Source organism: Zootoca vivipara, chromosome 13, assembly GCF_965207765.1.
Source record: "Zootoca vivipara chromosome 13, rZooViv2.hap1.1, whole genome shotgun sequence".
NCBI classification, from domain to species: Eukaryota; Metazoa; Chordata; class Lepidosauria; order Squamata; family Lacertidae; genus Zootoca; species Zootoca vivipara.
This window is the reverse complement of record NC_142596.1, coordinates 52,944,654-52,969,279: the sequence shown is the minus strand read 5'-3', so window position 1 is coordinate 52,969,279 and position 24,626 is coordinate 52,944,654. Positions and strand designations below refer to the sequence as shown.

The 24,626-nt window shown below is 47.9% G+C and overlaps 1 protein-coding gene across 3 annotated transcripts in view; it reads left to right on the top strand.

The window, feature by feature from the left end:
• RNF216 (ring finger protein 216) overlaps positions 1 to 24,626 on the top strand; it is an 82,158-nt gene that overhangs the window by 7,402 nt on the left and 50,130 nt on the right. The window contains exons 1-13 of one of the 3 annotated variants that reach the window (XM_035130582.3): positions 1,045 to 1,202; positions 1,960 to 2,076; positions 4,180 to 4,313; positions 5,358 to 6,194; positions 8,416 to 8,492; positions 9,452 to 9,554; positions 10,739 to 10,903; positions 11,128 to 11,242; positions 13,181 to 13,320; positions 15,407 to 15,457; positions 17,503 to 17,640; positions 18,816 to 18,964; positions 19,321 to 19,399. In XM_035130582.3, the coding sequence (XP_034986473.1) occupies positions 2,010 to 2,076; positions 4,180 to 4,313; positions 5,358 to 6,194; positions 8,416 to 8,492; positions 9,452 to 9,554; positions 10,739 to 10,903; positions 11,128 to 11,242; positions 13,181 to 13,320; positions 15,407 to 15,457; positions 17,503 to 17,640; positions 18,816 to 18,964; positions 19,321 to 19,399 (2,055 nt within the window). In that variant the 5' untranslated portion in view covers positions 1,045 to 1,202; positions 1,960 to 2,009. Of the gene's footprint in view, positions 1 to 1,044; positions 1,203 to 1,959; positions 2,077 to 4,179; positions 4,314 to 5,357; positions 6,195 to 8,415; positions 8,493 to 9,451; positions 9,555 to 10,738; positions 10,904 to 11,127; positions 11,243 to 13,180; positions 13,321 to 15,406; positions 15,458 to 17,502; positions 17,641 to 18,815; positions 18,965 to 19,320; positions 19,400 to 24,626 lie in introns of those variants that run through there. The other 2 variants (XM_035130584.3, XM_088657451.1) reach the window with 2 other exon arrangements.

The following is a 24,626-nucleotide window of genomic DNA, read 5'->3' as shown; positions in this document are numbered from 1 at the left end:
TTCTTCCCCTTCTATTTGCCAGGAGGTGATGGGACCAGTGGCCATGATCTTGGGTTTTTTGATGTTGAGCTTCAGACCATATTTTGCGCTCTCCTCTTTCACCCTCATTAAAAGGTTCTTTAATTCCTCCTCACTTTCTGCCATCAAGGTTGTGTCATCTGCATACCTGAGGTTGTTGATATTTCTTCTGACAATCTTACTTCCGGCTTGGGATTCATCTAGTCCAGCCTTTCGCATGATGAATTCTGTATATAAATTAAATAAGCAGGGAGACAATATACAACCTTGTCGTACTCCTTTCTGGAACTCTCTAGCTTTCTCCATAATCCAGCGCATGTTTGCTATTTGGTCTCTGGTTCCTCTGCCCCTTCGAAATCCAGCTTGCACTTCTGGGAGTTCTCGGTCCACATACTGCCTAAGCCTGCCTTGTAGAATTTTAAGCATAACCTTGCTTGAGTGTGAAATGAGCGCAATTGTGCGGTAGTTGGAGCATTATTTGGATGTTAATCCCCACTTAACTCCCCACGGAATCAACACTTATTATTTGCTGACTCTCCTACTTTTCAGATTCCTGCTTTTGGGCTCTCCGTGGGCATCTGGTGGTGATGGTCGTTGTCGTTAAATTTCTATACTGCCCTACATCCTATGATCACAGGGCTGTTGACAATATAAAAGCACAAAAATATATAACCTAGTAACATACAAGAACAACACCCCACCCCCAGTTTAAAAGGCCATAGGCATAGATTATTTAATTAACCAAAGGCCTGGGAGAAGAGGAATGTTTTTGCCTGGTGCCTAAAGATATGCAACAAAAGTGCCAAGCCAGCTTCCCTGGGGAGAGCACTCCACTGCTGAAAAGCCCCGTTCTGGTGATGCCAACCTCCGGACTCCTCACGGACGCATCTCCACAGAAAACCTACCCTTCACCCTTCAAAATTTAGGAAATATTCCCTGAGAAAAATACACATTATTTTAGCGCACAGAACAGTCCCCAAAAAGCCACCTTGGCTCTCTTAAATACTCTAAATATTTCTTCTACAGGAGGAGATATCTTGGAGAAACCTTTCCCATCAGTGACTTGCAAATCCTGTCTTAAGGGCGTACATATTTGTGTATGAATAGGGTGGGCCTGTGACCTGGATCCAGGATAAAGTATTTACCATCTCAATGGCCAGACTGCCCACGTAAAGCATTATCAGGTACCTTGGCAGACAGGAGAGAAGCCAGACTCAAAATTTCTGCAGGAGATTGCCCTCCTTCTGTGTTGTATGTATGATGCTTTTTGGGTGGTCCAGGGGTTGAAACATGCAATCTGGCCGAATATTTTCTCTGGGATTTTTGTTACAATCATAATTTGATTTTGGACCCTGAATTAGCACTTTTGTCGCTTGAGAGCAACTCTAACCCTGAGCTTTTCTAACTTGGCCGCTGCCAGGTGGAAAACAGGAGATAATCTTACTTGGCGCTCCTGGTTATGCCTGTGTGTGGGAGGCTGGCAGCAGGCAGCTCTCCGAGGTTTGCAAAGGTGATTATAAGATGGGCTTTCAGCTTGTGTTTTTTGCAGCATGAGGACTAGACATTTGTTTCTAATTTACAGCCAGAGCTGTGATTTACAGCCCAGTCCTGCACATGCTTACCTGGCAGTCAGTCTTCCATAGCTCACCTTTGCCAAAGGTGGGCAAATTCTGTAGCCAATAATAGATTCTATGCTTGCCTGGTGGATCTTCAGTTTAAACAGAAGTCCTGTTCGTGGATGGATGAACAACTGCAGGTGAGATTTCTGCATATTTGTACAAGGATTTCCTGGATTTCTCCCAGCAGTTGCCTACCTCTCAATTAAAACTCAGCTGCTCAACTTAATAAGAAAATGAACATTGTGTAAACTCTGTCTGGAGCAACCTCTACCACGTGGTGAAGCCAGAAGTGTGATCCAACTGCTCACCTTGTCCTTTGCAGGTGCTGTTGGCGGAGTGAGTGCCATGCTCTGGAGTGCTTAGCTTTCTAACATGGCAGAGGGAGGTGGAAATGAAGAAGTGATTGACTTGAACAGTTTCCGGAGCCACCGAGGGAAAGGTAAGTCCCCATTTTCCTGGTTCTTCCAGGTGCAGCGTGTGAGGCTGGTGGAACTCTTGGAGGGTGCTGAGTCGCAGCCTTCTCAAACCTGGCGTCTTGTCCTTTTGAGCAACAGCTCCCGTCAGCTCTATTCCCCGTTGCAGGCGAGGGGGGGATGAGGAGCATTGCACTGAGGTGGAGCTGTTATGAGAAAAAAAACTGCTCCTTTCCCCTTATGGGGTACCCAAGAGCCCATATAGAGTCCTTTTGTAGGTTCTCTATCGGTAGGAGAAAATAACAGAGGCCAACCAGAGAATATTGAGAAGCAAAGCAGCTAGTAAGCCTGATCTTTATTAAAGCTGTTGCAACAGGGTGCAGAGAAATATTTGAGGTCATTTTGGGTGAGGGAAATGGTTTCAGGACTTTTCTGTAGGTTTCAGACTTGTGGTTTACATATTTGTATGTGTTTGCTTGGTACATTTATGAACATCTATTACATACTAGCTGGCCCGGCCACGCATTGCTGTGGCTCAGTCTGTTAAATGGACCTTCAGAGTCCCCCTTCATTTTGCATACAATCATTCCCCCCAATACGTGTGTTGTTTAAAATTCCACTCCGTCCCAACCCTGACTCCCCCACCCAAGCGTGTTCTGTGAAATCCCCGCACCCTGTCCCGACACATTCATCCCCCCCAAAGGCAGGGCCCTCCTCCACTCAGTGCCCCTGTTCCTCACCCCAGTTGCATGACGCCACAACACCCCTCTCTCTGTTCCCCATGCTGCATGACGTCATCTTCCTTCCACGTGACAGTACCCGTCACCCCAACCCCTCTATCTCTCCCCCTCGCAAACCTTTGCGGCCTACCCGGTTCTCCTGACTGGCCAGTGCTGGGCATTGCTGTTGACTTCTGTTAAAGGCCCGTATTCAGTTGGTTGCTGTGGTCTTCTGTGATGCCACCAATAGTCTGCAGCCAATGGCAGCAGCTGAGGCCGTGTTGATATCCAGCAGATGGCGCTATACCAAAGGAAATGTCTTCAGTTCCTTTGACGTCCACTGGAGGGCGCTGTGTTTTTTACCTAAAACCATGTTTTTAACTGCCTCGGGTGTGAAATCTGTCTACACAAACTGCCTTAGCTTCCTCGCGTATTTGCATGTAACGTTGTGTCAAAATTTTAACGCAATCAGTCCAGCGGTTTTGGTGAAAAGTGGAGACACGCAAACATGCTCTGGTTACATTTTTATATACATTTTTATACAATATATATAGATATAGATACCGGTGTATATATATATAAGACCTTAAAATTCTTGTAACAGAGCCTTCAAGAGTGACAAGAGCTACCCACAGGGCTCTCTCTCTGTCCACCTCTTTCTCCTGCAGCGTGGAATGCCAGTTGCAACCACTTTTATCTGAAAGGAGTCTTTTTCTCAGTTGCATTCCCTTCAGCCTCTGGGCCCGAGAGATTCCCTATCCTGTCTCTAAAGTGATACCGCTTCAGGAAACAATTGCATCTCACCTTCTCCCTTCCATTCTTAGGAAAGAATTTAATTCAGTAGTTGCCTTCTCCCTAGGCTATCTTCTGCCACCTGCAGCAGTTCTCTATTGGCATTCTGCCCTGGTTTGGGGCAGCGGCATCTTCATAGCACTCCAGGTTTGTTTGAGACTGTGGCATGCCTCTGCCAAGACAGTGCCAGTGGCAAGTGGCCCTAGTCAGTGCCCTTGAATTCTTCTTTCATCTTATTATAAGGCAAATTTGGGAAACATATTTCAGTTTGAAGTTATAACAACTAGAAATAACTACAGTCGTACCTTGTCAAACGCCTTAGTTGTCGAACAAATTGGCTTCCGAACGTCGCAAACCCGGCAGTGAGTGTTCTGATTTGGGAATGATTTTTGGAAGCCGAACGTCCAACGCAGCTTCCGTGGCTTCTGATTGGCTGCAGGAAGTTCCTGCAGCCAATCGGAAGCCGCACCTTGGTTTTCGAACTGTTTCAGGAGTCAAACGGACTCCTGGAATGGATTAAATTTGAGAACCAAGGTCGACTGTACTGTATTAGTGTTCTGTTGCGAACCTTCAGCTGGTAGGTAAGTTGTCTCTCCTTTATCTCCTTCCTTCTTTCAGATAGAATAAACCACAGAGACGAGGGGCTTATCACCATATCTGACTCCTCGGATGAAGAATTGCCTGTGATGCTGGACATTCCTGTTCGCCGGCAGTGGGAGGATGAGGAAGACGACGTAGTCATATTGATGGAGGTAACTCTTTGGCCCTGGCCATCCTCCAATATGGCAAACATTGAAATTTGTGTTAGGCTTAGTACACAACTAGCACGGTCTCCCCATCCCGGATGTATGTTTGAAACGGAATAGTTATATGTTCTTTATTATTTGAAACCTTTTTAAATCTGGCATTGATTTAGCTAGCTTGACTCTCATTTTAACGAATGCATGGATCTTCCCCTGCTCTGTTCTTCTAGTACCTTGAGGAAACACAACATTTTTGAACAGCAAAATATGCTTTTAAATACCCCTTAACACCAGCTGGCAAATTGCCCCCCCCCCCTGAAAGGGAGAAAATCAGCTTCTTAAAATCCTGCTTGTTATTTTTCTTTTAATGTGAGCCCACCTTAGCAGGAGCAAAAGTAGCAAATGCTTACTCTAAATCCTGTATAGCAGGTACGTCCAACAGGTAGATCGTGACCTACCGGTAGATCACTGGACATCTGAGGTAGATCACAGGCTCAACATTTTTGCCCTGCATCCCCCCCAAAATTGTGATTTCCTCCTCCCTAAAAAAAGCTCAACAACTTGGACCTGAACCCCCCTGCCAGTTTATAACACTGTGAGTAGATCACAGTCTCTTGGGAGTTGGCCACCCCTGCTATATAGCAGAGGGCCAAACTTGGCCCTCCAACTGATTGGGGACTACAACTCCCATCATTCCAGTGGTCAGGGATGATCAGAATTGTAGTCCCAAAACAGCTGGAGGGCCAAGTTTGGGCATCACTGCTATATACAGTGGTTTAAGAACAGCCCTGTTTACGAACGATTTGGTTTACGAACTCCGCAAAACCGGAAGTAATGTCCCGGTTTGCAAACTTTACCTCGGTCTAAGAATGGAAGCCGAGCGGTGGAAGGGCACCGGCGGCGGGAGGCCTCATTAGGGAAAGTGTGCCTCGGTTTAAGAACGGACTTCCAGAACGGATTGAGTTCGTAAACCGAGGTACCACCGTACTTGCAACCTGAAGCAGCCTTCCAAAGAAACGGCTAGCCTAACTACGACTTAATATTCTTTTAAAGACAGGAGCGAAGAAGCTTTTGCGCTCCAATGTGATCAGACCAGCGGCTCCCTGGCAGAGTGCGAGCAAGTCGGGGGAAGGAGGATCCAAGGGCGACATGTTGCCAGGGCCCCACGATGGACAGAAGGCGAGGACCACCCCTTCCCCAAGGCCGCCTGGCGCTTGGCAGAACTGCGCGAAGGCCGCTGGCATGCTGCTGGGACGGCAGGAAAGCGAGAGCGAGGTCTTGGAACTGCCAGGAACCCCAGAGCCTGTTGGGCCGAGGGGGGACGGCGATGGGGCTGTTCCGGAGCCTGGTCCCAGCGTGCCTCGGACGAGAGAGGCGAGACCCAGCGGTGAGAAGGAGGTCATCAACTTGGAGGAGGTCTTGCTCACTGATGAGGAAGGGCAGGAGCAGAGGGAGCCAGAGCTGCAACCAAGGCTGGCACCGCCGCTTGGAGGGACTGCCCGGTGCATCCAGGAGAACATGCGGCTGGACCACCCCTATTTCCAGCCCGCTGAGAAGGATGCGGGCCCTGTGGTCAACCTAATTTCTCCTCAGCGAGGGCAGCGGGACATGGACCTGGGCCCGCTGCCCAGGGCGTACCAGGAGGAGATCCCTGGGCCTGCCTTTCCCAGGCCAGAGCCGCCACAGGACGGGATCCCAGGCCCCGCCTCCCCACAGCTGGCTCACCCACCAGAAGAAGAGGGAGGTGGGCAGCAGGCAACGGTCAATGAGCAGGCGGGCCCCTCTTCGCCAGCCCGAGGCCCCCCAGATCCTGGTTCCGGCGACATTCCCAAGCAAGGCACTGCTCCTCAGCTTGACAAAGACCTCTTTGCTCTTCTCATCAGGGAAACGGTGAGTGTCGTTGTCGGGTATCCTTCATAAGTATGGCACTCATCAAGAAGAGGTCATGACAGCACACTCATTTCCCCCCACTGTGATCACTTTGACTTCACTGAATGGGATGCACATCATGTGGAAATCTCTCTTTTTTTTATTGGTTTTTACACATATTTTCCAGCGTAACAACTCCAAAAAAGGGGGGGGGGAAGAAAGGGGGAAAAAACCCATGAGACATCTTTGGCTGTCACAGCCTTCGACTTCCCTCAACCCCTTCTAATGGTTTTCTAAATCCTTTTCTGATTTTGCATTTTGGTACTATACTTATTGTTATAAATCAAATCTTACATCAATTAAACTTAACCTTTTTCACAATAATTTATAAAGTCTTCCTACAAAGCTTCTTGTAACCCTACAAGCGATGTTAAATCATTACAATTGTCTTTCAAATACGACATGAATTTGTTCTGGTCCTTTAGGAAAGTCTGGTCCTGCTGGTTTCGAATTTTCCCTGTTCGTCTCACCAGCCTGGCATAGTCCATCACTTTCATCTGTCGCTCTTCTTTTGTTGGCATTTCCTCCTGATTCCATCATTGGACTAATAGTATTCTTGCTGCAGTTGTCCCATATAAAAACAATTTTTTATCACTCTTATGAATTTCTGTACCTACCATTCCAAGTAAAAGCGCTTCTGTGTTTTTTTTAAAAAAATGTATATTTCAACATTTTTAAAATCTCATTATAAACCATTTCCCAGAAGTCTTTTACTTTTTTACATTCCCACCCCATATGGTAAAATGTGCCCTCCTTTTCTTTACATTTCCAACTTTTGTTACTTGTTTTATACATTTTCGCCAGTTTTACCAGTGTTATATACCATCTGTACATTATTTTCGTTATATTTTCTTTTAAAGCTCTGCAGGCAGTAAAATTTATTCCTTCTTTCCATAGTCTCCCCCAGTCACCTATTGGTATATTGTGTCCTATATCTTTAGCCCAATGTATCATAACTGATTCCACTTCTTCATCTTTCATGTGGAAAGCTCTTGCCCATGTCAGCTTTCCATGTGCTGCCCTTGTTTGTGTGCCAGTGATTGGTGCGCTGAGCAGATGGGCAACAGATGTGAGCAAATGCGCGTGACCAGGTGCACATGGAAAGCCCATGTGGGCCACCTTGCATAAATCTTGCCTCAACTGGGTAGTGTTCAAGCTTCCTTCCTTTGGCGAAGCCTTTGAGTTCTTGCCACAAGATCCTTGTTTGTGGCGCAGAGGGTTTTGCATCCTGCTCTGGCATATAGAATCGTAGAGTCACACAACGGTAGAGTGGGGTCTCCAAGGTCACCCCATGGGCAGACACACTAATTAATAAATAATTTAAAAAGTCTGGAGTAATAACACTTGTGTGTTGCAACACATTTTGCCAAAGTGTAGGCCAGGAGTTTGGGGGGGGGGCTGTGGCCCCTCCAGATGTTGTTGGAGAGCATCTCTGATCTCTGGGAGGTGTGAACTGGAACCCAGCATCACAGGCCAGTCACTCCTAAAGTGAGTCCTTAAGAAGGATGCTTCCTTGCGACACACTTTTTTTAAAAAAAACAAAATAAAAATCAGTTTTGTGAAGTGAAACTTCTGCTGCTTCCTGGTTCTAGCTGATTGGTACTTTCTTCTTCTTTTGGCTAATTGGTGACCTAGCTGCCTAATTTGGCCTTTAATGCATTTAAACTAACAGATCAATTGAAATTTATAGCTTCATGCACAACATTTATGGCATATCTTTAGGCGCCAAGCAAAAATGTTTCTCTTCAACGAGGCATTTAGTCAATTAACAATTCTATGGCTTTTTTAATACATCTGTGGGAGGAGGGTTATAGGTTTGTTTTGCTTTTGTTTTATCATGTATTTTATGCTTTCATTTTGTTATTTTATGTTGTGAACCACCCTGTGATCTTTGGGTGAAGGGTGGTATACAAATTTAATAAATAATAATAATAATAATTTACTCAGCATTTCATTGCATCTAGTCTAAAGGTATCTGATAAATTACATTTTTACAGTAATGCTGCTTTCTTGGCATATTCCCAAGTGTCCTTTGCTGGTGTATAAGTAACACAGTGGGAACATTTCAGTCTGTTTGCATGGAAATATTATTTCCAGCTCTGGTCACCATAAATGTGAAGCTTTTCTTGAACTGCTTATCAACCAAAATGTGTGTGTTTTGTCTCTCCCCCCCCAAATCCAGGAAGCAAGGTTCCCAGATGCAACCAGAGAGTACATTGAGGATCTAATACAGAATAAAAACTGCTGTGACTTAAACATGTAAGTATGGAAGCTTTTGCAGCACACTTACAAACCTGTTAGCAGCAATACCCAAAAACCTGTGGGTGTGTCCTGCTCTCATTAACTGGTCACGATCTAGAGCAGGCACCCCCAAACTTGGCCCTGCAGATGTTTTGGGACTACAATTCCCATCATCCCTGACCACTGGTCCTGTTAGCTAGGGATGATGGGAGTTGTAGTCCCAAAACATCTGCAGGGCCGAGTTTGGGGATGCCTGATCTAGAGCAACCATTATGGCTCAGCCTACCCAGGCTCTATGGGTCAGCATGGCACATGGCCACTTGCCAATCCCATCCTTATTTGGCTATCTTTCGCAAAAAGAGTCAGCAACAAAACAGGTCCTGCTTCTTGATAGCCTCCTCTGTATTCCAGCCTTATTTTGCTTCTTGGTTACCACGGGGCCAAGTTAGACATGACAGCAGAGGAAGCCAGGATTGGCTCTTTTGTGTTTTGCATTTGTGAGAATGGGTTTAAACTCACAAGCTGTTTTTCTGATGTACAGCTGGGTACTCCTTCCCCGTTTGGAAAAACTCTTGAGTACATAAAAATGCTTGCCTCCTTTTGAGCTCCTTTCCCCCTGCTGCTGTTGTCTCTTTCTTGCCCCTGGTCTGACTCTTGCCTGTACCCTGCTGCATCCAGCTCTCTGTTTCTTTCATTTGCTGCTGCTGCTGTTCTGAGGGCGGGTGGGGAGGGCTATATCCGCCTGCCAAGCCCCCTAGGCCGGCTTTCGCCACCCTGGTGTCATCTAGATGTTGTTGGATTCTAACTCCCACCAGCCCCCTCAGCCAGCACAGCCAGTGATCAAGGATGGTGGCAGCTGTAGCCCAAAACATCTGGAGGGTGTCAGGCTGGGGAAGGAAGCACGAGTGTGTTGGGGAAAGTTGTGCCAAGTAAGTTGACAGCCCTGGCCAAGTAATGGTCTCCTCTTGCTTTTGCAGACTTTGTAATTTTCTTCTGGAAAATCCAGATTACCCAAAGAAGGAAGGCAGAGTGGTTTTAAATCCAAATAGCAGCCTCCTCTCCAGCCCAGATGAGACAAAGGTAAGTGGCAAGTTGTAAGGTTAATCAGAAATTGTGAAGTCCCTGCATGGAGGCCATTTGATGTACATTAGGCAGGGTTCGAGGGACTTCAGGGAAGGGGCAGAGGTTAAAAGGTTGAACTCTTAGCACACACATTCTTGCCAGCTGCTGTGAGGTGCAACCAGTCTCTTGCCAGAAGGGAGTGGAGACCCTGATCCAAGAAGCCAAACCTTTCCTGATGGCACCACCTGGGCAGCCAGTGCTGTCCTTCCAATACTTTCCTCTCTCTTCCGGGCCATGGCTTTCAACAGGAAGGAGGGATGAAAAATCCTCCGTGCCCCAGGCCTCTTCAGCTTCCTGCCCAGAGTCCAGAGTCCCTTTCTATATGTCGAAGGCTGTGTGAATCAGAAGGAAGGGACTGTGGTCAGTGGGCTTTAGAAGGCTTGGCAACTTCTTAGTCACATGGTGAATCTTTGCAGCTGGAAGACAGCGCAGCTCCTGTGACATGCTGTTACCTCCTCACACTGCTGCCTCTGCCCCGCTCAGTAGGGAGTCCCCTACCAGCCCCCCACATCTCTCCCTCCTCTGGGGAGTGGCAGGAATCGTTCTGTATGCCGTCCCTTCCAAAGCCACCTTGGAGTGTTCTAAGGTCTGCAACTGCTGCTCTTGCTCCTCCGGCCCAGAACCAGATTGCTGGCAGGGTGGGAGTGTTGGGCCTCTAACCTGGACATATTTCTTCCAGTCCCTGCATTTGGGCCAGCATAATGAATCTTCCCTTCTAGTCCATTGGAGCTTATCTGGATATATATCATTAGGATAGGTTACAGGGGCAGGAGTCTTATGGCTCTCCTTCCTCTCAAGTTGCCTTTTCTAGACTACAATTCCCTTTCTCTGAGATCATTTCATTGCAAGGTAGCAAGTGCAGGTTAACTTATCGGCATACTCATCCCCTGTCAGCCTTGGATCTGAAGGGCTTATAGGTCAAGAATGGAAGATGCCCAGTCCGCTACCTTTTAAACCTCACCTCCATTGCAAGGTTGTTTTGAGAATACTGTAAATGTGGGGTAGGGGAGAATCTTGAGCTTGTGGGAGGAAAAGTCGAGTGAAGCTTGAATAATAATCACGGTAAACTTCCAAGGCCAGCCGAGCGTGTGCTGACGCTTTCCCCTGCCTCCCTCCCTGTTTCCCTTTTTCTTTTCTCTTAGGTGCCTAAAGTGGACTACTTTGACTTTTCCAAACTTGAACCGCTTGATCAGCGCTGCTTTATCCAAGCGGCTGATCTCCTCATGGCCGACTTCAAAATGTTGAGCAGCCAGGACATCAAGTGGGCGCTGCATGAGCTCAAGGGACACTATGCAATCACACGAAAGGTTCCTTCCCTTCGCTTCTTCTCTCTCTTTCCCCCCACCCCAAACTCCTGCTGCAACAATTTACTTTACTCAGTGTTGGAAGGGAGATGTACAGCCTGAGCATGTAAGAAGTAAAGCCCGCTGAGGCACCAAGGCATCATCATTATTATTATTAGTAACAACCGCCACCATCATTTGACCTGCATATTTGTGTATCCATCTTGACTCGCTGCCTTTTCCTTCAGGCCTTTTCGGATGCCATCAAAAAATGGCAAGAACTGTCTCCTGAAACCAGCGGGAAGCGGAAAAGGAGGAAAGAAATGAACCAGTATTCCTACATAGACTTCAAATTTGAGCAAGGTTGGTAGCTGCTGTTTGAGCAGGGTCTGTGCTGGCTCTCAGGGGCCGGCCAGGCTTCTCCATTCAAGGCGCTTCTCGCTGCAATAACTGTGTGCCAAAAGTAGAGGTGTGCGGGAAGAAATGAGCAGCAGCACCACCAAGATGGCTGGGGGAGCAATCGGGTTGTGCTGATGCACCCCCACTCTGGGGACAGCGAGTGGGAGGGAGGAAGGGGCAGGAGACCAGGAGGCAGCTCTGTCTTCTGTGTTCAGGTTGGCTCCATTTGACTACAATTTCTGTTTCCTGCTGCTGCCGCCTCTTCCTGCTCATTCACCCCGGGAGCCTCCTGTCTTGGCAGGCCTGTCAGCCCCCTGCCCCTTTCTGCAGCCCGCCAGCTCACATGAGACAGGAGCACTGAGTGCTGGGAATGTGTGTCTTCTTTCTCAAAGGGATGGCCTTTACCTCTCCACCTCGGCTGATGCTCAAGCCATCTCACAAAAGCGAAAACCTCACGGCAGACATAATGAGCACACTTATGTAATTTGGTTGGATTTATTTCATTTGCTATAACAAAGGAATGTGGCTTTTGCCTGCCAGGCGCAACGTGGAAAAGAACTTTCAGATGACTGAATCATTTTTCTTTGTGGAGGTGATCATGTTGTTGGGTGGGGAAGGAAGGGAGGGAGGAATTCGTCATTGCAGATATGATTGTTGGGGGACTTTTTGTTTTCTGTGTTGCATTACCTGTGAAACAATGTAAAAGGGAGTATGAATAGATAAGACTTAAAGACATACAAACAGCAGCAGTTGAGCATCCAGAAGCTTTGCTATGTAAAATAGTCTTACCTTATTAGGAGAGCATTCCACAATCTGGGTGCCACAACAGAAAAGGCCCTGTCCCTGGTAGCCAGCCACTGATGTTCCAGTGATGAGGGCCTCTGGTGCAAGATATCTGCCCACGGTCTGTGATGATTGCCTCCATACGGAGGACAGCTCTCTGAATTGTGCCTGGAGGCAGACTGTAAGCTGCACATAAGGGATTGGCAAGTGCCGGGGCACCCAGAATTCAGGGACAGGTCCTTTCCGTGAAAAGGTGCCTCTGAAATTCCTTGCAAGCCAGAAAAGGCAAAGTGTGCCCCATCCCTGTGAATTTCCCCTGAGTGGGTTGCAGAATACCCCCCCAGGAGCTCAATTCCTCTGTTTTCCACATCATTGGGTTCAGTGATCACCAATCAACTGACTGAGAAGAGCATGGCTGGCCGCCTAGTTCATGGCCCCATATGTCTAGTGCAGGCACCCCCAAACTGCGGCCCTCCAGATGTTTTGGCCTACAACTCCCATGATCCCTAGCTAACAGGACCAGTGGTCAGGAATGATGGGAACTGTAGTCCAAAACATCTGGAGGGCCGAAGTTTGGGGATGCCTGGTCTAGTGGGAACCTCTTAACTGCAGCAGTTAATCTTGAGGAGGGTGGCTGGATTGTGACGTGGTAATTGCAAGAGCGGGATGCTGCTTCCACGGCGCCTCTCCTCCTGCTCCTCTCTGGGATCCTGTGCCTCTGCCCCTCTGCCTGGGGCAGTCCCATTTTTCTCAGTCACTGGGAGGGGGGAGGGGGTTGGGATGAGCCACAGTTGCATCCTCGGTGGCTGAGTTGTTGGGGTGGTTTTTTTTTTTTTACAAAAAATATTTTTATTGAGTTGAGGCACAGTTGTTGGAAGATACAAATTCCAGGTAATGTCAGCAGCATGTTGCAACTGTGTGTTGTCAGGCCATGTCCATTTCCCACAGCTCACTGGAGTTTAGTCAGAGTGGATGAGATAAGAAACAGATGAGGGTCGGATTATAAGGGGATGGTGCACTGCAGAGGGCCCTGTTTCGTGGCTGGGCCCCTTGCTCTCCTCTTTCCTCCTCATTGAGGGCTATTTGTTTCTTTGTTCGGTTTTTCCAATGGCACTTCAGGTGACATGAAAATAGAGAAGCGCATGTTCTTCTTGGAGAACAAGAGGAGGCACTACAGGAGCTACGACGCGTGCGCTCTCTTGCCAGCCGTGCAGCTGGAGCAGGAGTTCTACGAGCAGAAGATCAAGGAAATGGCAGAGGTGAGCGGTGTGTCCTGTGCAAGGGACTCTCGAGGCTCTTTTGGCAGCCAAGACACTAAACAGTGTTTCTCAAATTTGGGCCCCCAGCTGTTGTTAGACTACACCTCCCATCATCCCTGACCACCGGTCCTGCTAGCTAGGGATGATGGGAGTTGTAGTCTGACAAAAGCCTGGGGACCCAGGTTTGAGAAACAATGCTAAGACGAGTTCTTCTTTCTTGGGCATCACTCACTGATATTTGGCCTGGGGATTTGGGCATGGCGATGGCCTGGATGGGGCTCAGCCCAGACAAGACAGAGGTGCTGTGGGTTGTGGGTGGGCTGTCCATCCACATGGGTGAATGGTATTCAGTCTGTCCTGGAGACGGCTGCTCTCCCCCTAAAGCAGGCACCCCCAAACTGCAGCCCTCCAGATGTTTTGGCCTACAACTCCCATGATCCCTAGCTAACAGGATCAGTGGTCAGGGATGATGAAAATTGTAGTCTAAAACATCTGGAGGGCCGAAGTTTGGGGGTGCCTGCTCTAGATCGTGACCAGTTAATGAGAGCAGGACACACCCACAAGTTTTTGGGTGCCTGCCCTAAGGGATTAGGTTTGCAGTATGGTAAGTACTTTCAGGTCCAACCTTTTCATTCGAAGCTATGTAGCTTCTGTAATTTGCTTTGATGGTGTTTCCTGCTCGGCAGGGGGTTGGACTGGATGGCCCTTGTGGTCTCTTCCAACTCTACAATTCTATGATTCTATGATTTGAAGCATCTTTTATCAGTTTCTGTTAATAACATCTGCTGCAGTCTTACTTGTATGGAGCTAGTACAGCCACAGGTAACCATGCTCTGGCAATTTCCCACAGACTGCTGTAATGTGTTGTATGTAGGGCTGCCTTTAAAACTAACCCAGACACTGCAGTAGGTTTGAAATAGAACTGCAGGTTTACTGGGACTGGGCTTTTGAGTTACACCCTGGTAGGGCTTCCAACTGGACCTGGGCCCAGTTTTCTAAAGTGGTGGATTTAACCTACAAAGCCCTCAGTAGCTTGGGCTGCCTGAAATATCTCCACCTTTTGCATATGCCTCCCTGAACATTCAGAACCTTCAGAACCTTAAGATCCTGTTCCAGGTTCCCCTACCAAGTTGGGTGGGTGGCTGCCATGGAGAGAGGGCCTTTTTGGTAGTGGCACCTCAGCTAAGGAATATCCTCCCCAGAGGGGATTTTTTAGAAGCTTTCCAGTGCCAGGGGAATGTTCACTCAAGCTTTTTGGAATCTAAGCTACAAAACGATTTTATGCTGCCTGTATGCAAAGAAGCTTCTCCTTGTCTTATTTTTAAAAATTATTGAGTTGCTTCTTAAGTATTTTGTTGTAAGCTGCCCAGGAGGAATTTATTGGTGGACAGCTATGTAACTCTAACAAAGAACATGCTTTGGTGGCCCCAAGCTTCATCTAGCAAGCAAGCTTACTGGATGTCCTCTGGAGGTGCCAGGAGGGTTGCCTAACACAAAAGCCACAAGGTGTGGACAACCCTCTTTACCTTGGCTGTGTCTGACATAGAGCCATCCTTAATACAGCCATACCTTGGGTTGAGAGCCAGTGTGGTGTAGTGGCTAAGAGCGGTAGACTCGTAATCTAGGGAACCGGGTTCGCGTCTCCGCTCCTCCACATGCAGCTGCTGGGTGACCTTGGGCTAGTCACACTTCTCTGAAGTCTCTCAGCCTCACTCACCTCACAGAGTGTTTGTTGTGGGAGAGGAAGGGAAAGGAGAATGTGAGCCGCTTTGAGACTCCTTCGGGTAGTGATAAAGCGGGATATCAAATCCAAACTCCTCCTCCTCTTGGGTTGCGAACACTGTGGGTTGCGAACGTGCCTCCTGCACAGATCAGGTTTTTAACCCGAGGTTCCACTGTAGTTTCGTCACACCACTTGAAAACTGAGAGTAGCCCTGAGAGCCCTCTGAAACTTTATCAAGGATTTCCCAGTGAGAAGGTTCAGTAGTGGTGGTCCTCCCATCGCATTGAAAAATGGTGAGTGGCTCATCCATTCTAAAGGTTCTGTGCTCATAGCCCTGAGTGTGTTTCCTTTTTTTCTTGCCAGCATGCAGATTTTCTGCTCGCCCTGCAGGTAAACGAGGAGCAGTATCAAAAAGTAAGTAGCTCCGTTACACAGACACAGAGAGAAATGTCATGCCAAACTTGTACTGTTAATTTTAGTCCTATTTATTTATTTTATTTCATAGAATTTATTCACAGCTTGATTGCAAAACACAAAAAACCAACAACCTCAAAGCGGTTTGCAAATACAAAACAGTGAGATGAAGAAAAAATGGCAACTCTGTTTTAAAACATGTTGTTTAGTCATTTAGTCATGTCTGACTCTTCGTGACCCCATGGACCAGAGCACGCCAGGCACTCCTGTCTTGCACTGCCTCCCGCAGTTTGGTCAAACTCATGTTCGTAGCTTCGAGAACACTGTCCAACCATCTCGTCCTCTGTCGTCCCCTTCTCCTAGTGCCCTCAATCTTTCCCAACATCAGGGTCTTTTCCAGGGAGTCTTCTCTTCTCATGAGGTGGCCAAAGTACTGGAGCCTCAGCTTCACGATCTGTCCTCCCAGTGAGCGCTCAGGGCTGATTTCCTTCAGAATGGATAGGTTTGATCTTCTTGCAGTCCATGGGACTCTCAAGAGTCTCCTCCAGCACCATAATTCAAAAGCATCAATTCTTCGGCGATCAGCCTTCTTGATGGTCCAGCTCTCACTTCCATACATCATTTTGTATGTAAAACATACAAAAGTTAAAATACTAAAACAGAATAAAATTGCCTCAACTTTCTAAGCATCTGGGTGGGCTTGTCTAAAAAAGAATGGTTTTTTAATTAGGTGCCCAAAGGAGTGTGGGGAAGGGGCCTGCTTGATCTCAATAGGCAGGGCGTTCCAAAGTGTAGGCACTGCCAATCTTAAGTGATTGACTTCTTACAAAGGCAGAATGGGGATTACGTGGCACCTGTAGAAGTGCCACTCCCACCCCACCGATCAAGGCAGCTGAGTGGGCACATGCAAATGGAAGCCGCTCACACAATCAGTTATGCCTAGCTCTCCAGATCTTTTAGATCACATGGAAACTGTAGTTCAACACTGTGAGGACACTGATTGTGCTTTCCACAAGTGAAGACTCTCAACTCCACTTTGGTGTATATACAAAGTTTAATTATACACATGTGTACAAGACGGAGCTAAAGTTTCCATGACCGTTCAGTCACTTTCAGATCCCGGAAGTGGTTCTCGACGGGACCACCTCCAACACAGTATAGTCTACTTCTTTCCTCCCGACACGTTTGACCCCTGCGCTGTTGAGGAGACAGGGCGATTGCGTTCCCCTCCCCTCCTGACCCGCTCAAGCGCTGATCAGGGTCTCTAGCATCTGAGACCTCTCCGTCTGAGAGCTCTGGCGTGACGTTCCCTGGTGGTGCTCTGAGCTCCTTGCATCCCTGACCCCTTGCACTGCCTCTCCGGGCTCTCTGCTGACCCCTGGTGGTCCCCTGACAAACACATATGGAAGGCGCCAGGTTGAGGAAGGCTGCCTTAGAGTGTGGGACCCTCAGGTGGTACAGATGCTTGTGTGAAACTGATGTTTGGCATCTGGAATGCGTGTCAGTCAGCTTTCTGTGTAACGATAGTGCTGTGCTGCAATTTGATTTTCAGTGGAGGAAATCTGCTGAACCTGACTGCTTGAGTTTTACACTGTGAGAACAGGATACTGGACTGAATAGGCCACTGGTCTGACCCAGCAAGCTATTCTTACATTGATCAGCTGTGAGGTTGTCATTTTCTTAACTTTGTTTTGCCGCACAGAGTTCCCTGATCTGATCATATTTTCCACCTCATGTATAAAGCCTGTGTGCCTCTTACTCCCAGAAGCATCTGTGGTGGAAAACAGGGTCTGAGCTATTGGTTTGAAGCCATGGGTATGTTTCTTGTGCCCCCAAGTGCAAAGTGCTTTTCCACGATGCACTTCCCTGCCGGGGTTGAGTGAAAAGGGCAGCCAGGAGATGGGCCTCCTTGCGTGGTGTCCCTTCTTCCCATCAAGACCCAAGCAATTTGCCTGGTCTACAGGGTTTTCCATGCTGGATCATATTATGGAAAAGTGGCCTTCCTGTGCAGGGCGGGGAATTAACCTTGAGGCATTGACTTGCAGAATGGCCAGATGATCGTGTGTTGCTGTTGCTACGGGGACTTTGCCTTTGAGGAGCTGACGCAATGTGCGGATGGACATCTGTTTTGCAAGGAGTGCCTAATCAAGTACGCTCAGGAAGCAGTCTTTGGCTCCGGCAAGGTAAGGACAGAGATCTCCTGGGTGCATGGAACGGTGGAGATTTCCAGGCCTCCTGACTTGGTCTTCTTTCACGTCACTGCCGGTTTACTCGCCTCATCCCACTCCTGCTTTTTAGCTGTGTCCATATGGCATCGTTCATTGTGGGCTGTTTCAACTGCTGCTATTAAAAAAAAAAATTCAGTGCAAAATTACAACATAAATTATACATATAAAACCAAAAAGAAAACAAAGAAAAACCATAACATTTGCAAGACATAACAAAACATACATAAACTTTGACTTCCTTCCACTGTTTTGGGACTTCAAATTTTCAGTCTTCTTAATTGTTGTGCTAGATAAATATATTACTTCTAGCTTTATACCTATTACAACCGTTTCTTCATTTCTTTGACCCTGCAAAGCTTCACTCATTACATGCCAATATTTTTGGTCCAGAACAATGTTTTTTCATGTATTCTTTAATGCAGTCCCATTCTTTTATGAATTTTTGTTCTGATTGTCCCCTTAAGACTGCCGTTAATCTTGTCAAATCTATATATTCACAAAGTTTAATTTGGATGGGATTTCCCCCTCCCCCTCCAATTCTTTGCTGTAAGCATCCTGGCAGGCGTTGTAGCATATAGAAATACTTTCTTTTTATTGCTAGGAATATCATTTGTGATTAAACCCAGAAGAAATGCTTCCAGTTTCTTGATAAAAGATATTTTAAACATATTTTTAATTTCTTCATATATATTATTCCAAAATTGTTTGATAAGTCGACACTTCCACCCCATATGATACATTGTTCCGATTTCTTTCTTGCATCTCCAGCAAGTATTAGATTTTAGTTTGTAAAAATTTGCCAATTTAACTGGGGTTAAGTACCAACTGCTCCTACTTTTTTTGGGTCAAGTGTCTTGTGTTGGTGTGAGTTGGACAGTCCTGGCTGGGTGACATCCTCCAGCAGAGGATGGTGCTTGGAGGATGAAAACATACTGTTGCGGCTTAGCAGAAAGTTCCACCGTGATGCATGTGCAGCCTCCCATAAGAAAATGATTGCAAAATAACCCAGTTCAATATCCCAGATGTCGCAAAACAGCTCTGCGTGTTGGAATGGTGCTGTATAAACGACTGACAAACAGTGCTGAACTTCCTATAACCTTAGCCTTTCTCTGTCTTTCTCCGGTGTCTAGTCGGAGCTCAGCTGCATGGAAGGGAGTTGCACGTGCTCATTTCCAACCAGTGAACTGGAGAAAGTGCTTCCTGAAAACATCCTGTGCAAATACTATGAGCGGAAAGCAGAGGAGGAGGTGGCTGCTGCCTGTGCGGATGAGTTAGTCAGGTGAGCCTAGCGCTTCGGTCTGAGCCTCCTGGGGGATTCTCAGGTTCCAAGCCACCTTTGGCCAATTCACACATTAGCAGCAGCTAGGTGCTAGCTTAGGATCACATGCACACACAATCCTGGCTTCCGGCTGCAGCCCTGTGGAAAACCAGGTTGATCCCCTGTTTGCCTTACGGTAAAAGGTGTGTGTGTGTGTGTGTGTGTGTGTGTGTGTGTGTGGTCTAATCTCCTTTGAAGTTCTGCAGGAAAGGAAACAGGAGATCAGGAGAGTCAGGGAGACTGGCAGCAGACCTTTGAGGACTATACAGTGAGAAGTTAGTACAAAACCCTCAACTCCGCTCTTCCTTGGCCCGCAGGTGTCCCTTCTGCAGCTTCCCAGCTCTGCTGGACAAGGATGTGAAGCGGTTCAGCTGCCCCAACCCTCGATGCCGGAAGGTAAGAGGTGAACTTTTAATTTTGCGATTGGCTGGCGATGCAACAAGGCAGGCGGTAGCAGCTGACAGCATGGAAGGAGCAAGGCTCTGTCCTCTGCTGCCTGGCTCAGCAGTGGATTGAGTGGGAAGGAGAGCTTGGCATGGAGTTCCTTGCAGGGGCCTTGGCCAAGAAGAGTGCGTGCCAGGCTGAGCTTTTGAGATGGCAACAGCTGCCCGGGGAAGCAAACTGTTGGAAGAGGGATTGGGGGTTCTTGGCATGGCGGAAGTCACAATAACTCAAGGGGCAGCTTCGTGTGCCGTGTCTTCTGCCTGTTTTGCAGAAATAGCCCTTCAGGTGCTTTTAATTGGTGGGTGCAGTCAGTGTGCTATGCAGTGCACCCTGGCCTATTCCCACAAGACTAGATTTTGAGCTAGCCTGGTGCTGCTCTTGTTTTCTGGCTGAATGCGGCTTCTCTGCAGAGGCACAGAGTGCTGAGCGGGCAGCATACTGGACAATGTGGGTCAGCGCGTGCGGACATGACTGATAGCTGCAGCCACTGGCATAGGAGGAGCCCATCTCAATGAACAGCAACAGAGATTTGCATGAAACCAAGAAAATATGAGAACTGGAATATTGGAGGGTGGGAACCACTAGGTGGTGCCATTGGTCTATGCAAGGCCAGAGTTAATCCTATGTAAGTCTCTCTTTTCGGTAGCTGGGATACTCTCTCTAAAAGCAAGAAATAATCCATGGGGCTCTGCTGAGCCCGAGACCTTCAGAGCCTTTTGTTTAGTTGCCTGTCACATTCAGGCCTTCCTCCAAGGAGTTCCCCACGCAGCCCTGGAGAGAGTGCAGTGTGCAAGAGATCATCCGTTGAGCTCCTAAATGTATGGGTGTCTGCTGAGGTCTCTCAATTCCTGGAATGCCCCAAGGCTCATGATCTTGGCCATACCTGTTACCTCATGAGGAACCTGACATTTAGAAAACACCTAAAGGCAGCCCTGTTTAGGGAAGTTTTTAATCTGTGATGTTTTAATGTATTTTAATCTTTGTTGGAAGCCGCCCAGAGTGGTGGGGGAAACCCAGCCAGATGGGCGGGGCATTAATAATAATACTGTAATAATTTCAGCAATGTGGTGTTTCACACCCACTTGGCGGCCTTGCTAGAGATTCGCTGTGGTGACCCTCTTTTTCTTTGGCTTATCTGTCTCTCGCACAGTGTCTGTGTTCTTTAATTTCTTTGGCCAAAAAGGTGAGGGGATGACTGTGAACTATTGGAATTACTTTCTTATTTTGTGTGGAAAATTCAGTTTCTAAAAAATGCATTGTGTTACAGAATTTGTAACCACGGTTTGCCTTTACATCCAAAGCTACTGAAAGGAGCAAGGATTGAAACATGATTTTTGGCACAGTTTGGACATAGCAAACTCGGATTAAACCGGGAAGTAAATGCTTCCAATATCCTCCTGCCCTGGCAGAGCGGGAGGAAGCATTGCCTTCTACCGCTTGATATTTAGGGCATCTGAAAATTATGTAGGGGGAAGAAATTCTATTCAGAATTCTCCAGAAAACCCACATGGCTGCTGTGTAGCATGACCCCTGACAAGAGGACATGCAGTGGGGGTAGTGGGCAGCTGAAAACACCCTGATGCAGCAGTGCAAGGAAAGCAAGTCTTTGCAGAAGAAGCTGCCTTTGCAGGGAACTTCCTGGAAGAAAGTGGAGCCAGAGGCTGTCTACCAGGCACTCCCCTCTCAGCAAGTATCAAAAGCAGTGTTGCGGTTGCATCCTGGGTTGTCTACCTGGGGCTCATTTTGTGATGTCTGAATGGACCCCTATATACAGCCAAGACTTCCATTAGAATCCTGTTGGTCGCTGGAGTTGGGGGGGGGATATGTTAAAAGCGTCATTCATCAAACACCAACAGTCATATGCACATGCTACTTAATGGCTTGTGCTGTATGTGGAAGCCTTTAGACTCCAAAAGAATTGCCTCCTGCCGGCTTGCATTCTTCAAATGCATTTATCGTATTGCAGCAATAATAATGGATCTAATGGCTGGTGGCTGAATATTGGAACTCCCCCTCTCCGCTCCTTGGGTAGTAGATGCTAGTTTGTTTAATTTTGTCCCTCTCTTCAGCCAAAGAAGAATCCTGCAGCAGTTTACAGATCCCAAAGAGAGAGAGAGAGAGGAGAGATAATCCCTGCCGTTAGGCATGTCACAAAAGGAAAACAGATTGGGAGGGAGAAGAAAAATAGAGTACCAGTTCTAATGACCAGGTGGAGTGGAAACGTTCAAGGCGAGGGGGCACCAAAATGTGGCTGGTCTCTTCTCTCCTTTCTTCTACTGCTGCCTGATGCCGTGAATGTCTGTTGCCAGGAGGGAGGAGCCTGGCTGCTCAGCAGAGCTGGTGGTATCCAGCCCCACAAAAAGCAAAAAATGCTCTGGCTATGGGCAGGAGTTGCAATTGTACCAGTGCTCACAGCCATATCAGAACTTTCCAGGCAGGAGTGGCTCCGTCTGGCATCAGTGGCTTGCGGTGTTTTGATTTGTGACGTGTTCAAAGCAAATTCCACCAAGTCCTATCAGCCATGGTAGTTAAATAGAACCTTCTCTGAGGTTCTGATAAGCCCGAGGACTGGAAAGTGGACGATGCAACACCCGTTTTTGACATGGGATCAAGAGAGGATCCTGGAGATCGCAGGCCTATAGGCTTGATGCCTGTTTCAGGAAAACAGGAAGGCTCCAACACCTGGGATTTCTTAGATTAGCGAAGAGGTGGTGTGGAGAAAGGGGACAGAGAAAAGTTTTTCTCCCTCTCTGCTAGCACTGGAACTCGTGGATGTTCTAGGAAGCTGAATGTTGGAAGAGTCAGGACAGACAAAAGGAAGGACTTCTTCATGCAGCACATTGTTAAACTGTGGAACTCTCTCCCACAGGAGGCAGGGATGGCTACCAACTTGGATGGCTTTAAAAGAGTCAACTTCATGGAAGAGGAGACAGCTATCGATGGCTACAAGCCACAATGGCTTTTCTCTGCCTCCATGGGAGAAGGCAGGTTTGCTTCTGAGTACCAGTTGCAGGTACCAGTGAGTACCACTGAGTACCAGTACCCAAGTGCAGGATGGGCTCCTGCTTGGCTCCTGCTTTGCGGCTTCCCCCAAGCATCTGGTTGGCAAAATGCTAGACTAGAAGGGCCATGGACCTGATCCAGCAGGGCTCGCCTTATGTTCTTACTCTCTTAAGTCCGTTGCCTTTGTGCCCTACGTATAACTTTGCCAAAAAGAAAGAGCACCTTCTGGTTGTCCACTCTTCAAAACGGAAGTCAGAACTTTGCGTTCAAGGGAATTTCTAGATACTGTTTTTCTCCCCACCCACTTCCTTGCTTAACATCTGCAACCCTCTTCCAAACCCCTGGTAAATTTAGAAGCTGTTTAACCTCTTAGTTCTCGGCCCCTATGGATGCTGGCGGTTGAGCAGCTTGGCTGCCGCCCCCCCCCCCAATTTCCTGTCCCAGTTGATTGGCTTGGACACAGGGCACACACATGCCTGCTTGTTTCTTAAGCAGACGGCGTAACTTGCTGACAGTGGCGGTTTCTTTGCCAGGATTGTATATCTCCTTGTATATTATGGGCAGAGGCAGCTGTCTGCTCTCCTTTGCAGTCTCAGCACAGAACGCTGCAGTGTTTCCAGTGAGCTGGATAGTTGGGAGGTGAAAGATACTGTTGCCACGGTAACAACCCATCCTTGAAGGAGTGCACAGCATTTGGGGCAGGCCAGAAGGGTGAGAGGCTTGGCTGCCTGCTTCTGCCAGCTCCCTTTTAGGCAGCTGAGTGCAATGAGCTCTCCTTTCCTGTTCGCCTCTTAACCAGAACAGAGATCCTCACAGATTACCATATTTTCCGCTCCATAAGACACACCTGACCATAAGATGCGCTTAGGTTTTTTATAGGAGGAAAACAAGAAAAAAATATTCTGAATCAAATGTTGTACTAAACTATTTAATAAACAACCGGTCCTGCCACCACCTCTCGCTGGGGCAGGGACTGGAGGCGCGGTTGGGAGAGGCAATGCGCTGTGCCTCTCCCAACCGCGGCTCCTATGCTGGCTCTTGCGAGCGGCAGAGGCGGCAGAGGGACGAGCGGCCCAAAAGGGCTGCTTTTGGGCTGCTTGTCCCTCCCCTGCCCCTTTGCCGCTGTCGGCGGCTGTGGCAGAGGGCGGAGCAGCCGTGCCTTCGCCCCATAAGACGCACAGACATTTCCCCTTCCTTTTTTTTGGGGGGGGGAATTGCGTCTTATGGAGCGAAAAATACGGTAATACTTTCCCTGTTTTCATCTCTGAAATCTTGATGCTATTTCCACCTACCTGCACAATCTTTCTCCCACTCTCAATCCTGCCTGCTTGCATTCCCTCTATATAACTACTCCCCCCCAAAAAAATAATGTGCGGGGGACAGACATTCTACATACAATCACCTAGGTGGGTGGTAGATGCTTCCTAAGAGATGAAGAAACACTGAAGCTTCTCCATCTCCTCCGCAGTGTCATCATGCCAGCCTCTAAGCTGCACATCTTCTCAGGATGCAAGTCCTGGAAGGGGCCTCTAGACCAATCCCTTGCCATTGCAAGAAATTGGCTGCACTAGGCACCCCAGTGGGTGACCACTCAGCTTCTGTTGAGAAACCTCTGGATGAAAGGTCCTTCCACCCTCTGCTTCTTAGACACGCCTTCCCAAGGCTGATTAGCTCGTGCCATCAGGAAGCTCTTCCTAAAGTTCATCAAAGCCCCGTTATTGCCATTTGAACCAGTTGTTTCGGCTCCTTCCTGTCCATCCAAAGCAACTGGGGACGAGGGCCATGTTTGTGCTTCTTCCGCTCCCTCTGCTTTCTGATGCTTGTGATGCCGCAGTTGTGTCCTGCCAGGAAGGGAGTCTGAATGTCCTCATGGCTTAGAATAGCGGCAGGCTGGACACTTGTTGGGGATGATGGGAGTTGGGGGTCCCAGCAGCCCCCCCCCAGTTCTCCATCCTGGATTTAAATAAAAGAAAAGATAGCTGGTACTGGTATCATCCATAATTGATTTACTTGAGAGGTTTCTGTGTTACCTGTCATGGACTGGTTGGATGCAGAAGAGTGATGGGAGGCACCAGCTGGAGAACCCCAAGAGAAGAAAGCACAGAGCCTGGGGTGGGTGGGGGATGAACGGGGCCTTCTCTGCAGTAACTCCCTGTCTATGGAATGCTCTCCCCAG